The sequence below is a fragment of the Malania oleifera genome, chromosome 2, assembly GCF_029873635.1.
Source record: "Malania oleifera isolate guangnan ecotype guangnan chromosome 2, ASM2987363v1, whole genome shotgun sequence".
NCBI lineage: Eukaryota > Viridiplantae > Streptophyta > Magnoliopsida > Santalales > Ximeniaceae > Malania > Malania oleifera.
The window spans coordinates 66,629,069-66,643,381 of NC_080418.1; the positions used below are offsets into that span (position 1 = coordinate 66,629,069).

Genomic DNA, 14,313 nt, shown 5'->3' on the forward strand with positions numbered 1-14,313 from the left:
ATTCTCCTTGATCATATCTTAGTGGTAACAAAGCAAACTTATGAAATATAGTATAAATTAAGGCAAGAAGCTCTACAATGTTGTCATAAAATTGATTTTAGTATTTCAAAAATAGTTAAAAGCACTATTTAAATTGTGGGCAAGTCAACCAAAGGCTAACCATGCTACTGTCAAAAGTTGTTATGGCGATTTAAGCATGCTACTTCCAATTCTATATTTAGAAAAGACAAAAAAAAAGTGAAAGACATTTTTATTGCCTTATAGATCCAAGTCCTTAACAATTAAACATACTAGTATGATTTATTTTTTTTGAAGAACATGTTTAAAAGGAAATTGCCTCAAGTTTCACAAGCATCAAACCATACATTAAATCCATGTAAAACCTTGAGGTTCTATTATTGAATTGGAGAGTTAACATCCCAATTATAATCCCAATGGATTTACATTATAATGAGGGCGAGCAGTAGTCCCCACTCAATTTATGAAAAATCAATCATAGTAATGTGAAAAGAGCTTAGATTGTAGTATTCGAGAAACTTGTACCCACTCAACATAAGGTCTAAGTGCAAATAAATAAGAATTTTAAAGGGGGCTAATTTATTTTTTTAATTTTTTATTTGGGGACTGATTAATTCAAATGAACAAGATTAGATTTCTATAGTTTTTTTTTTAAAATATATATATATTTGTTAGTTTTGGTGTATTCCCATGGGGGATGAATTGAATATTTAAAAATTATCGCCTAGGTTAAACTAGATCAACAGTATTACTCAACTTAGGGTCTCTTATGCAAAAATAAACTCAGTCATTCACAATAAAACATACATGTGCTGTAAATAAATTGCGGAAATGTAAAGAACACGCACAATATGTTATCGGGGTTTGGCTAACTATGCCTACGTCCTCGCCTCTAGTTCGCAAGCCCGAGAATTCCACCAATGCTCACTTAACGGTTGGAGTTGCACCGATTACAACTAGGTCAATTAGCACAGGGCTGACCTCAACCTTTACAAATTCTCTTTGCAGGGCGGAGAAAGCCTTAAGTCAAATTCACAGGGCTAACCCCAACCTGATCCTTCCGGGCTAAATCAAACCCCTTCAGGCCACACCTGAAAATACAACAGTATTTTTCACAACATAACTGGCACAGTGATTATGCTTCTCAAGTAAAGCAAATATGTACCCCAATACGCACAGTATAATCAATCAATCACACATCAACAATATAGGAAATGTAAGTTCAGTGATGTGATTTTGTGCAAATAACACTTAACAAGGTATTATCACTAATATGCTCAAGAGTGTTCAAAACAAGCTAAATCTTTGAAACACGTTAATATCAAATCTCAATGGCAAATTAGGGTTTCAAAGATGTTAATCAAATATTCAAACTTAACTCAAAATATTTTCCTTCAATGTAATGAACACAATAGTAGTTTGAAAATATTTTAGCTCGTAGAAAAATATTTTGCACAACAAAATCAAAGTTATAGGAATCTTGCAATGACAATGCAAAGATCCTAAGCTTGCTATTTTATCACAATACAAGATTTATTATATTCAAATTTGTGGGATAAATTTTGCTAACTCCCCAAAAATAAATCAATGAATCAAACAAGAACAATGGGAGTATTAACACCCTCTACTAAGCAATAACCTAAGCAAGAACTCTCACAAAGTTAAAAATAATCAATGGAATGAAGGTATGAGAATGTTTGGAAGTATTATAAGAAAAATGAGATTTTGAGTTCGAGAGAATTTTGACTAACGATTTTTCTTAATCTCTTCTTAATTCACACAAATGAACCTATATTTATAGGTTAGGGTAAAATTATAACCGTTTGAGACTTTTTGGGAATTCTTAGAAAAGTTTCAAATTGTTTAAACACAATTAACCCAAATTAACCAGTATTTACCACAGTTAAATAATTTTTAACCCAGCGCGGTTCAGGTGGCTGAACAGTAATTCGGTCGCCCAAACAGACACAATAATAAAATGTCTTTAAATATGTTCGGCAACTCGATTTCCAGTTCGGTGGCTCGAATCAAAGTCAGAAACATTTCTTCTTAAATTCGGGTGCCCGGTCATAGGTTTGGTAGCCCGAACTCGTGTGTTCAGTCGCCCAAGACTCAATTTGAACTAAACAGCTCGGTAGCCCGAGTTGGTGGAATGTCCTTTTTAGTTTGTTCGGGCGCCCATGGAAGGTGTGCACAAATATGTTCGGTCACCTGAAAGCTTAAGTCAACTGTTGACTTCTCAATAGTTCGAGCGCCCGAGGAGTTTTGGACTCTTGGGGTTCGGTTGCCCGAACTCTCTCAAATTCCTTAAAAATATTCCATTAAGTGAATTTTTTAAGACTCCTGTATTTTATATGATATATGTGCATGAGTATTGGGACCTAAAGTCATATTAGGGTCTTACTGAGATTGTTTTGAGTTAGTCTATGGCATTTTTTAGCTTATAAACCTATATGCATGACATGCAGAGATTATTACAGACTCATATCACATTAATTGACTTCACAATATGAAATAAAATCTTCAGGGTCTTCAGGCTTCACTTTAGGTTGTCGCATGTCATTATATGAGTATTTGCCAATAAGAACTTGCACACAAACTTGGCAACCATTAAATACCTCAGTATTTGTCATAATCAAAATAGGGTATGACCTATGGGGTCAACAATCTCCCCCTTTTTTATGATGACAAATACTTGCCTACTTTGCCCCCTTTTGGCAACAGCAAAAAGGGCCTAAATAAATATTTACGTATATAAGCAAATAATCATATGAATATAAGATATGTTTGGGAAAAGGTTTTTAGAAAATTCGGCAATATGTCATTTGAAAACAGAACATTTTTCCCAAAAATACCTGTATACAAATGACCTGATTGAGTAATATATTGACAGTATATCCACAACTACTTACTCAAATAGTCCAGTATTCTCAAAACATAAAATAGAGGTATAACTTTCAATCATTCAAGAAATATAATAGTCATACAATGCAAAAAGAATGACAATGATAACCTCAACATTTAAGCACACAAACAATATAACTGGTCATTTAAATGATTTAAATGACATGAAAACAAGGTTAGACCATAAGAATACACAAACCATTACAATTGAAACATATCATAAGACCCATGAAAAATTTGAGTTAAAAGCACACGACATATGATACCAAAAAGAGGGTTTGAGCATAAACATAATCTAACTAGTTCACATGCATTTTTATGTGAAGTTATCGAGCCAGTTATGCAATATATATATATATATATATATATATATATATATATATATATATATATATATAAGTATATATCCCCCTTGATATTTGCAAGGGGGTGCTTGCTGAAAAAGAAATTTTAATTTTAAAACAAGCAAGCAATATTTTTTGGTTTGTTAATTAAGCGCATACAAGAATATAATCAGAAAAATCAACCATAAAGATCCTAAAGATATCAGGCAATTCAAAACAAGGATCATATGGCTACACAACTGACTGTGACAAAACAACATATTTCAACTTAAAAATTTTCAATTTGACCATTTTTATTCAAGCATATGCCACATTTGATTCAACAACATATCTAAGCTAAAAATTTTGTGAGTATAATATGACAGGCATTTTAATTTTAGATACTCGCCCTATCAATTTGAGTACATGCTTAGATTCTTGAACTACTTATACAAACCAAGGATTAATTTCATTTTACTCAATAGTACAAGTCATCAATCCAAATCTTTAAAATCAACTATACTGAGTATTTGTCAATTACATAGTATCACTTGATTAGTATAGTTGTCCCAATAGACCACAGATGCATCAGAAGATATATATTAAGACATGAAATAATGTTCATGACCCTAGAACATTCCATATCAAACCATAAAACTTCAAGCGTAGGATATAATATTTAGGGATTTTATAAGAGCCTCAATAATTTAGTAGACGAAGGTGATGCATATAGATCATTTATGTGCTTCCTATAAGGATGGAGCTGAGCTCTTCTAAATGTTCGATGATTACGCTAGGATGAAGTTTAATTATTCAATTAGTTTTCACTCATTCTTTCAAAAATATTTTAACATTAATTTTATCATAATCATCTTTAACACAAGGTTTTGGTTTGGAAAAAATCCTGTCGAAATTTTAGTAGCATACCGTCTGTAAATTGGATACTTCCGAAATTTTCATGCACCAAAACCTAATAGGTTCAAGCAATCAATTCAAAATAATTCAGTTTGAGCATGCGAGAACCTATATCCACTACCAGCATGCAATATACAACATATTGCATCAGCCATGCAATTGGCGTTCCATATAAGCATACAAGTAAATAAGTTTCTGCAACAGCCTTGCAGATGGCGTTCCATGCAATATAGTATTATCAAACACTATATTCAATAATAGTTCACAATACTAGATAATCACAAATCACTATCTATCAAGATATAATATGAACAATAAACAATAATGGATAGTTATGAGTTTAGTGTTGTGTTGTTTTTCATAAAGGCATATGGAAATATAATAATGAGAGCATTCAAAAGAATCATGAAATTTTGAAAAGAAATTCTCCCCCTGAGTTATGCACTCAACTCATTTTATGTCTTTTCTTATAGTTCAAGTTCTTTAGCCAAGAGTTTATAAGATTTTCAATGGTTTAATCTTGGCATGAATGCTTTAGGCTTAAAGGACCAAGAAGTCACAATAGATATTTCTTTAAGTGGACTAAGTCAATATTGCCTCTATTGATGTGAATTTCAATATGTGTGAGAGGCATAGGAATAAATACTCTCAAGGATTAAAATTTATGTTTAGTTCGAAGAGTATTCATTATGAGTGGACATTTTCTAAAATATTTTTGTGCTTAATAATGATGTCCAAGTGTGTGCAAAGAGTGTCTAGGGGAGTATGAATTTTTGAATATAGCTCTTTGGACAATGGTATGTATCCTTTAGATATAATTATTATTATGAAGCAAGGATACAGCTGGTGAGTAAAAGGGACCTTACCGAATATGAACGTGGTTTGGTAAGGATTTCCTATGAAAGGAATAGATAAATCAAGATTAGAGGATTTAAATATTAACTCAAAGGGAATAATTTGATTTAACAATAAAATATGAATTCCCTATTCGATGCCTCTAATTTTGATTTTGAGAGGATATCTTATAATAAGCACTTATCGGATTAGGAATTTCTAATAACTAGTGCTTACACCTAGAGTGATGACTACTACTTGTTCAAGGCTATAAAGTTCAAGGATGGGTTTAGGATTAAATGATATATAGTGTGAGATGGATTCCCTAAACCACAAGCTTGTGCAATAGACAATGTGTGCTTAACTAAAGATTTCATATTTGCTTGTGAGTTAAGCAATCAGAATTATATACTAGGCCTAGTTGCCTTGTCCATTTGGAAGTGGATTTCACTTTAGCAAACTGTCAAAGTTTTCACGTTTTCACCAATCATTATGATATATATGCATTAAGTTCAGATTGGTTGTATACTTGGACTTGCAGATTGGCTTGATTCTCAAATGATCTTAGTATAGCAAAAGTGTATAGTGAATACATGTACTAAGATTTAAAATTTTAGGCATGTACCACTTCCTAGCCTTTTGGTCATCGCTACCTTTAAACTGAGAAACAAAGGAAAGATTAACTAGAAGATAATTTCAATTTGAATCCATTTTTCCTTAAGTCCTACAGGATTTGCCTTCATGATTACTCAAATCATTTTCTTATCTAAGCTTCTTCCATTTTTACTTGACGTAGCATGATTATGGGTTTGATGAACTAACCATGAACCCTTTCTAAAAAATTTATTTCTTTTAATTCTTAAGGATTCATTGTGATTATTCTTTTCATTTTTAATTTCGAGAGTTATACTATCTCTTTCTCTAAGCAGATGATTTTGAAGATCTTCTTAACATTTTTCTTTTCAAGGATGGCATGATACTCTTTTAATTTTTCTAATTGCTTTGCCAACCTATTACCCTCATTTTTCAAAAAGGTTTTCTTCTTAGACATCCCAACTAGAATCTTATGCATTTTATATGATTCATTTTCTAATGTTGTATATGAGGGCATGCTTTCATTGTAAGATTCAATACATGATTCATCACAAAATTTATCACTATAACATTCATATGAATCAATGCATACAATATTATCATCAGAACCAATAGATGACTCATCATACAATATATCACAGTATTTGACACAAGAGTCATCACAACATGCATCACATGGATTATTACATGAGCTAATAGCATAATTATCACTAGGGCAATCGGATGATTCATTGCATGATATATTCCAATATTCAACATGAGAATCGTCAAGTGCATCAATAACAGAACTATCACAATATTCAACAGATGATTCAGCATTAGATACATCATAGCATTCAGCAACAGAATCATCTACGGAGGCTGAGATAGGAACATATACCTCACTGTCTGTTAATGCAATTGCCCTATTATTTACCACTTGCTGAGTGGTGGTCTCATTCTTCTGGGACTCTCTATATTTTCTTTCTAGTTCATCCAAGATCTCTTGTGCACTACTACATGCCATAATCTCATGAAGAATATTAGTATCTAAAGCATAGTACAGTAAATCCATGACATATGAATTTGCATGCATCACAGTAGTATCATTTTTGTTTACGGGCATACAAATTCCTTTAACAATTAGTTGTCAGGTCCTCCAACTCATAGATTTTATAAATACACTCATTCTAATTTTCCAGGTGGTGTAATCAACACCACAAAACAATAAAGGACTAGAAGGTGACTATCCCTCTCCGAATGGGGATACATCAATTTGAGCTATTGTGATCTTTTACAAAAACGTTTAAGTCTAGTGCAATGAGGTTCTGATACCAATTGTTAGTTTTGGTGTATTCCCAAGAGGGGGTGAATTGGGTATTTAAAAATTATTGCCTAGGTTAAACCAGATCAACAGTATTACTCAACCTAGGGTCTGTTTATGCAAAAATAAACCCAATCATTAACAATAAAACATACACGTGCTGTAAATAAATTGCAGAAATGTGAAGAACACGCACGATATGTTATCGGGGTTCGGCCAACTGTGCCTACGTCCCCGCCTCTAGCTTGCAAGCCCAAGAATTCCACTAATGCTCACTTAACGGGTGGAGTTGCACTGATTACAACTAGGTCAATTAGCACAGGGCTGACCTCAACCTTTACAAATTCTTCTTGCGAGGTGGAGAAAGCCCTAGGTCAAATTCACAGGGCTGACCCCAACCTGATCCTTCCGGGCTAGAACAAACCCCCTTAAGTCACAACTGAAAATACAACAATATTTTTCACAACATAACTGGTACAGTGATTATGCTTCTCAAGTAAAGCAGATATGTACCCCAATACACACAGTATACTCAATCAATCACACATCAACAATATAAGAAATGTAAGCTCAGTGATGTGATTTTGTGCAAGCAACACTCAACAAGGTATTATCACTAATATGCTCAAGAGTGTTCAAAACAAGCTAAATCCTTGAAACACGTTAATATCAAATCTCAATGGCAAATTAGGGTTTCAAAGATGTTAATCAAATATTCAAACTTAACTCAAAATATTTTCCTTTAATGTAATGAGCACAAGAGTAGTTTGAAAATATTTTAACTCGTAGAAAAATATTTTGCACAACAAAATCAAAGTTATAGGAATCTTGCAATGGCAATGCAAAGATCCTAAGCTTGCTAGTTTATCACAACACAAGATTTATTATATTCAAATATGCGAGATAAACTTTGCTAACTCCCTAAAAATAAATCAATCATTCAAATAAGAACAATGGGAGTATTAGCACCCTCTACTAATTAATAACCCAAGTAAGAACTCTCACAAAGTTAAAAATTATCAATGGAATGAAGGTATGAGAGTGTTTGGAAGTATATAGGAAAAATGGGATTTTGAGTTCAAGAGAATTTTGGCTAATGATTTTTCTTAATCTCTTCTTAATCCACACAAATGAACCTATATTTATAGGTTAGTGTAAAATTATAACCGTTTGGGACTCGTTGGAATTCTTAGAAAAGTTTCAAATTGTTTAAACACAATTAACCCAAATTAACCCATATTTACCATAGTTAAATAATTTTTAACCTGGCGCAGTTTGGGTGGTTGAACCGTAATTCGGTCGCCCGAACAGACATAGTAATAAAAGGTCTTTAAATATGTTCAGCAGCTCGAGTTCCAGTTCGGTGGCCCAAATCAAAGTCAGAAACATTTCTTTGTAAATTCGGGTGCCCGGTCATAGGTTCGGTAGCCCGAACTCATGTGTTCGGTTACCCAGGGCTCAATTTGAACTAAACAGCTCGGTAGCCCGAGTTGGTGGAATGTCCTTTTCAGGTGGTTCGAGTGCCCATGGAAGGTGTGCACAAATATGTTCGGTCGCCCGAGAGCTTTAGTCAATTGTTGACTTCTCAACAGTTCGGGCGCCCAAGGAGTCTTGAACTCCTAGGGTTCGATCACCTAAGCTCTCTCAAATTCCCTAAAAATATTCAATTAAGTGCATTTTTAACACTCCTATATTTTTTATGATATATGTGCATAAGTGTTGGGACCTAGAGTCATACTAGGGTCTTACTGAGGCCGTTTTGAGATAGTCCCAAAAATTCGACGTCGGTTTACCGAAGGGTGCCCTAAGGTCATTTAGTCCCTATGGTCAGTCTGTGGAATTTCTGAGCTTACAAACCTACGTGCATGACATGCAGAGATTATTACAGACCATATCTCTAGTTACAGACCCATATTACATTAATTGACTTTACAATATGAAATAGAATCTTCAAGGTCTTGAGGCTTCACTTCAGGTTGTCGCATGCCATTATATAAGTATTTGTCAATAAGAACCAGCACACAAACTTGGCAACCATTAAATACTTGAGTATTTATCATAATCAAAATAAGGTATAACCCATGGGGTCAACAATATTCATAAAATATTTTAGAATATTGACTTTACATTTCGGAGAGGCATTGGATTTGGATATGTGTGGATTTCAAGAAAATATTGTTTACTTTTTTAGTCCGATCTCTAGTTTTGATGCTGACGAAACACAAGGATCATATGTTTGCCAAGTTTATGTGCAGGATCAACTAGCAGTATCATATATATGGCATGCGGCAACTTGAAGAAGAATGAAGACCTCGGCATATTTATTTGTTGTATTTTCATATTCGGATCTGTAATATTATTAAAGTTCAATGGTCTGTAATAATTAATGCACTACATGCATGATAGGAGAGATAAGCTCAAAGGTCTTAGACTGACCGTAGGACCCATAATTCTGCACGAAAAAGTTTCCTATTGACTTAGAACTTATTATTATGTGATTAGGGACATTGCATAAGAAGAATAGGACAGAAATGCCCAAAGTTGGCATGTTTGGTCGACCGAACTCTAATACACAGAGGACCTCAGTCAACCGAACTTCCCCAGGGTTAATAGTTTGACCTTTCGGTTGACCGAGCTTAAAATAAACAGCAACACTCTAGTCGACCAAACTGACACGTGGGGAGATCCCAACACCCTGGTCGAACCTTCAGTAGAAAATTGACCTAGTCGACCGAACACCCAAATTGGGTCGACCGAACCTCAAGTACGGTCGACCGAACCTCTCAGGTTGCTATATTTTTAACCGTAGTAACACAGGGTTATTTAAGTTAAATTGGGTTAAAACAATTTTAATAATTCTCACTATATCCCAACAGTCAAAATTTTGAGGGTGTCTATATATATAAGCTCATTTGCAAAACTTAAGACAAGATTAGGAGTTTGATTAATGAAAATATCCTCTGAATTTTTTAGAGCCTTTTCTTCATATACTAAACCAAATACTCATCCTTTTACTATTCCCTTGCAAAATCTTTTAAGTGGGTATATCTTGAGAGATCCTACAAAGCTATAACTCTCATTGTTTTGATTGTGTGATTGCTTTTCGATTGAGAGTTTAGCCAAAAGTTTTTCCCCCCGATTTAATCAACAAATCTATTGTGTGGGGAAAACTTGGTAGCTTGAGAGTCTTAGCATTTGTATTGCAAGGCTCCTAACCTTGTATTGTGATTTGTGAAGCAAAATTTTTTTTCAAGCTTATACTCAAATATCTTTTGTGCATAATATTTTCGAAAATCATTTTTGAGATATTTGATCATTATATTTGGATATCTTTGAAACCCTACTTGTGATTGAGGTATATTGATATATTGTTTCAAAGATAGTTTGAGAATACACTCTTGCACTTGATTGCCTATTGACATTAGATTGAGTGTGATTACACTTCTTTGGCACTGAGCTTATAGTTCATATTTGTGTGTTGTGCATTGATTGATATTAGTACATATCTGCTTATTAGAGAAGCATTTAAATTGTACGCAATTTCATATTAATTATTGTATTCCAGGCGTGGGCCTGAAGAGGGAGACTTGCCCTGATAAAAGTCCCAGATTGATTTTGACCCGGTTAGGAAAGTTAGGTACACCATCTTGGTAAGGTGTAATTGTAGATTGAGGTCATCTTCGTTAATTGACCTGGTTCTAAATGGTGCTGCTCCACCCGTTAAATGAGTAATAGTGGTAATCCTCTAATTTGCGAGCTAAGGCGGGGACTCAGACAGTATTGGCCGAATCCCGATAACATATCGTGTGTGTGCCCTATTTTATATTTCCACAATTTATATTCCTACATATGTATGTTATTGTGTGAATGTTGCGCATGATTTAATTTTCGCATCTTACATTTATCTGCACAGTTGGGTTTATAAGTATATAGACAGGCCTTAGGTAGGCCTGGCAAAACGGGCGGGCGGGCGGGCCGGGTTTGGGCGGGTCACTAACGGGCCAGGTCATAAACGGGCGGGTCATAAACGGGTCAATATTAAATGGATCACACACATGTCAACCCTAACCCGCCCATTTAATAAACGGGCGGGTAACGGGTCACCCGTTTAAAAATATATATATTTTTTTTATTTTAAAAATTTTAAAATTTTCATATAAAATGACATTTTTTTTAAAAAAAAAACTGCATTTTATTTATTAATTTCTAAATGAAAAGAACATAAAATGTAAAAAACAATACATCTCTTTAATGAATACAATTTTTTTTAAAATGTAAAATTAAAAAAAACACGCACACCTCTAAAAATATTAAATATGCATAATACATGCATAAAATATTTATATATAAATCTAAATTTAAATGAGTCCCGTAATATTTACATATAGAGCTAAATGTAAAATATTTAATAAGTTCATTCATCATTCATATTTTTTTAATTCATGCATTATGCATAACATATGAATCAAATATTCAAGTCCTACAATCAAAACATAATCTTAAAAAATATAACAGTTAAATATTTAGAAACAAAACCAAATTTAAATGAGTTCCATAAAAATTCACAAGATTACAATTTTCAAAAGATAATAAAAAAACTTAATTAGCCATGATTGTTTGTCGAAGCTTCTCCCAAATCATTAATCAAAAGATTTTCAAATTTGACTTCTAATTGTTCAGCTTCTTCTCTTTCTTCACTTGGATCCACTGCAATGACAAAATAAGATAACAAATAAGAAACAATAACAATTGACAAAGGATATGAAAGTAAATAAAATGTAAGTATTGAAATTATTGAAATAATATTGGAAAAACTCAAAAAAAAAAAAAAAAAAAGCATACTTGCGTAACCAAACAACCAATTTCGAGTTGTTATCAATGCTCCTGCATTTTCCGGCAAAAGTGATCTTCGATATTTGTTAAGAACCTGGGCTCCAATACTGAATGCAGATTCTGATGCAACGCTTGTGATAGGAATAGTAAGTACATCACGCGCCATAAGAGATAAATGAGGATATCGAAATCGATTATCTTTCCAATTCCGCAATATATCCATTTCAGCATGTTCCACACGATTTAGCCTAGGCTCTTCCAAATATAAATCTAATTGAGATTTTTCTGTAGTAGCACAATATTGGCTTTCATAAAATTCAAATTCCTGTCATATATTAGAATAGAAAAACAAATAATATAAATATAACAACTAAAAATAATATATAAAATAAGAAATGAAAAATTAGAAAATATAAATGAAGTTACCGAAAGCTCATCTCTAATGAGATTGTCACTACCACCAGTACCCCCAGTAGATGGAGCAGTAGATTCCAAAGAAGATTTTGATTTGTTTGCATAATCTTGGAATAGAGAGTACAACTTTTGACGAAGGAGATTTAGCTTTTGCCGAGAAGTGGATGAATCAATCTTTGAGTAACAAAACTCGACAAATTGAAGCTTGTAACGAGGATCAAGAACAATTGCAAATGCCAAAACAACACTATAACACTTCCAATATTTATCGAACTTCTCTTTCATTTTTGCAGCCATACCATTAACAATGCAGTCTGGATTTTCCATTGTTTCAAGTAAATGCAATTGAATTTTCCATATATTTGAAAAATACAAATTAGATGTAGGATAATCCGAACCCAAGAAGAGTTTTGTCATGTCGTAAAATGGCTTCAAGAAATTGCAAATGACCTCAGCTCCATTCCACTCTTCATTTGACGGACAATACTTATAATTTGCATCAAGTAAAGCATAATGAATTAAAGCCCGTCGATATATGAGTGCACTTTCTATCATCATGAAAGTTGAATTCCACCTAGTTGGTACATCCAAGCGCAAACTGATTGAAGCAAGTATACCAACTCGTTTAATGCACTCTTCAAACTTAAGTTTTCTTCCTTCTGAACCCTTAATGTACTTGACACTTTCTCTAATGTTATACACAACACGTTCAATCACTTTTAAACCTTCTTGAACAATAAGATTCAAAATATGAGCACAACACCTTACATGAAAATATTCACCGCCACTTACTAAAGGTGCTTGCAAAGACAATTGACTTGAAAGAATATCTTGCATACTATCATTAGCAGTTGCATTATCCAATGTGATGGAAAATATCTTCCTATCAATACCCCATTCCTTCAATACACTAAATATTTTTTCTGACAAAGCAACTCCTGAATGTGGGGGTGGCATGTGAGAAAAGTTAATAATCTTACTATGCAATACCCAATTTTCATCCACAAAATGAACTGTAATGCATAAATATCCTTCAGTTGTAGGAGAAGACCAACAATCAGAAGTCAAACACACTCTACCAAAAGCACTCTGTAGTGTAAGTTTAAGTTTCTCCTTCTCCCTTTTATGTATTTTCAATACATCAGCTTTAGCAGTGTTCCTAGCAATTGGTTTAACATCAGGATTAAGATATTTATGCACATCTCGATTTCCTTCATGCTCAACCCATGAAAAAGGATAACAATGTTTTATTACAGCAATTGCCATCTTCTCACGATACACATCTTGCTCAATTTTTTTCGCATGAAGTTTGGTTCCGTAATCCATGTGCATCTGCTTCACATCATAGTTATCACGTAATGGACAATTATTAATGTGGCGTCTCAAATTTGCCGTCCCATGGGTTGAAGCATTAGCAACATATTCAGCCCCACATTTTTTACATTTTGCCTTCTGTTTTCCATCAACATCTATAGGTAACAAATATAATTCATCCCAAGCAGCTGATGTCTTTCTACGTTGTCTCTTTTTGTTAGTGCCATCATTGATAGAAGAATTGTTCTTTTCAGATTTATCTGAAGATAGAGTAATATTACACTCATCATCAAAATCCAAGTTTATGGTATCCATTATTTGCAATTTGTATTATCCCTAACAAAGAATAATTTTTTGGATACGCTGGGTGTCTTGGGCTTTCGCACCAGACTAATTCCCTAACAAAGAAAAATAGTTAAGACTCCGAAAAATAATAAAATAAATAAAATAATGAAATATTTAAACAATAAACACAAATCTGTTATTGGGTGTGTGTGTGTGTGACAACAAATTATTTTTTTATTTTCAGTAGGGGAAACACAAAAAACATTATTATAAAGATTTCTTTTGTTATTACTTGATTTTCATTCTACTTAACTTCTGAACATGTAGGATCCTTCTTGTTTTCTTAATTTATTTTATTTATCTACTATTTATTTATGTACTATTTATTCATCACAAATCCATCATGGCATCAACCATGAAACCCAACAAGCCAATAAATCAGTAACAGTAAGGCAGTAACACTGTAACAGATACAGTCATACAGAGAGCCTAAAAAATAAAAAAATCTTGACTCACCTCTGCAACTCACCTCTGGAGCTGATACAGTAAGTTAGTAACTGACAGTCGCTGTGGTCA

General features: G+C 33.4%; 1 protein-coding gene across 1 annotated transcript in view; it reads right to left on the minus strand.

The window, feature by feature from the left end:
* Positions 1–13,767, minus strand: part of LOC131148226 (zinc finger BED domain-containing protein RICESLEEPER 2-like) — a 30,175-nt gene extending 16,408 nt beyond the window's left edge. The window contains exon 1 of the mRNA XM_058097953.1: positions 12,151–13,767. Coding sequence (XP_057953936.1) covers positions 12,151–13,767 — 1,617 coding nt within the window. The remainder of the gene's footprint in view (positions 1–12,150) is intronic.
* Between the last annotated feature and the right edge of the window lie 546 nt (positions 13,768–14,313).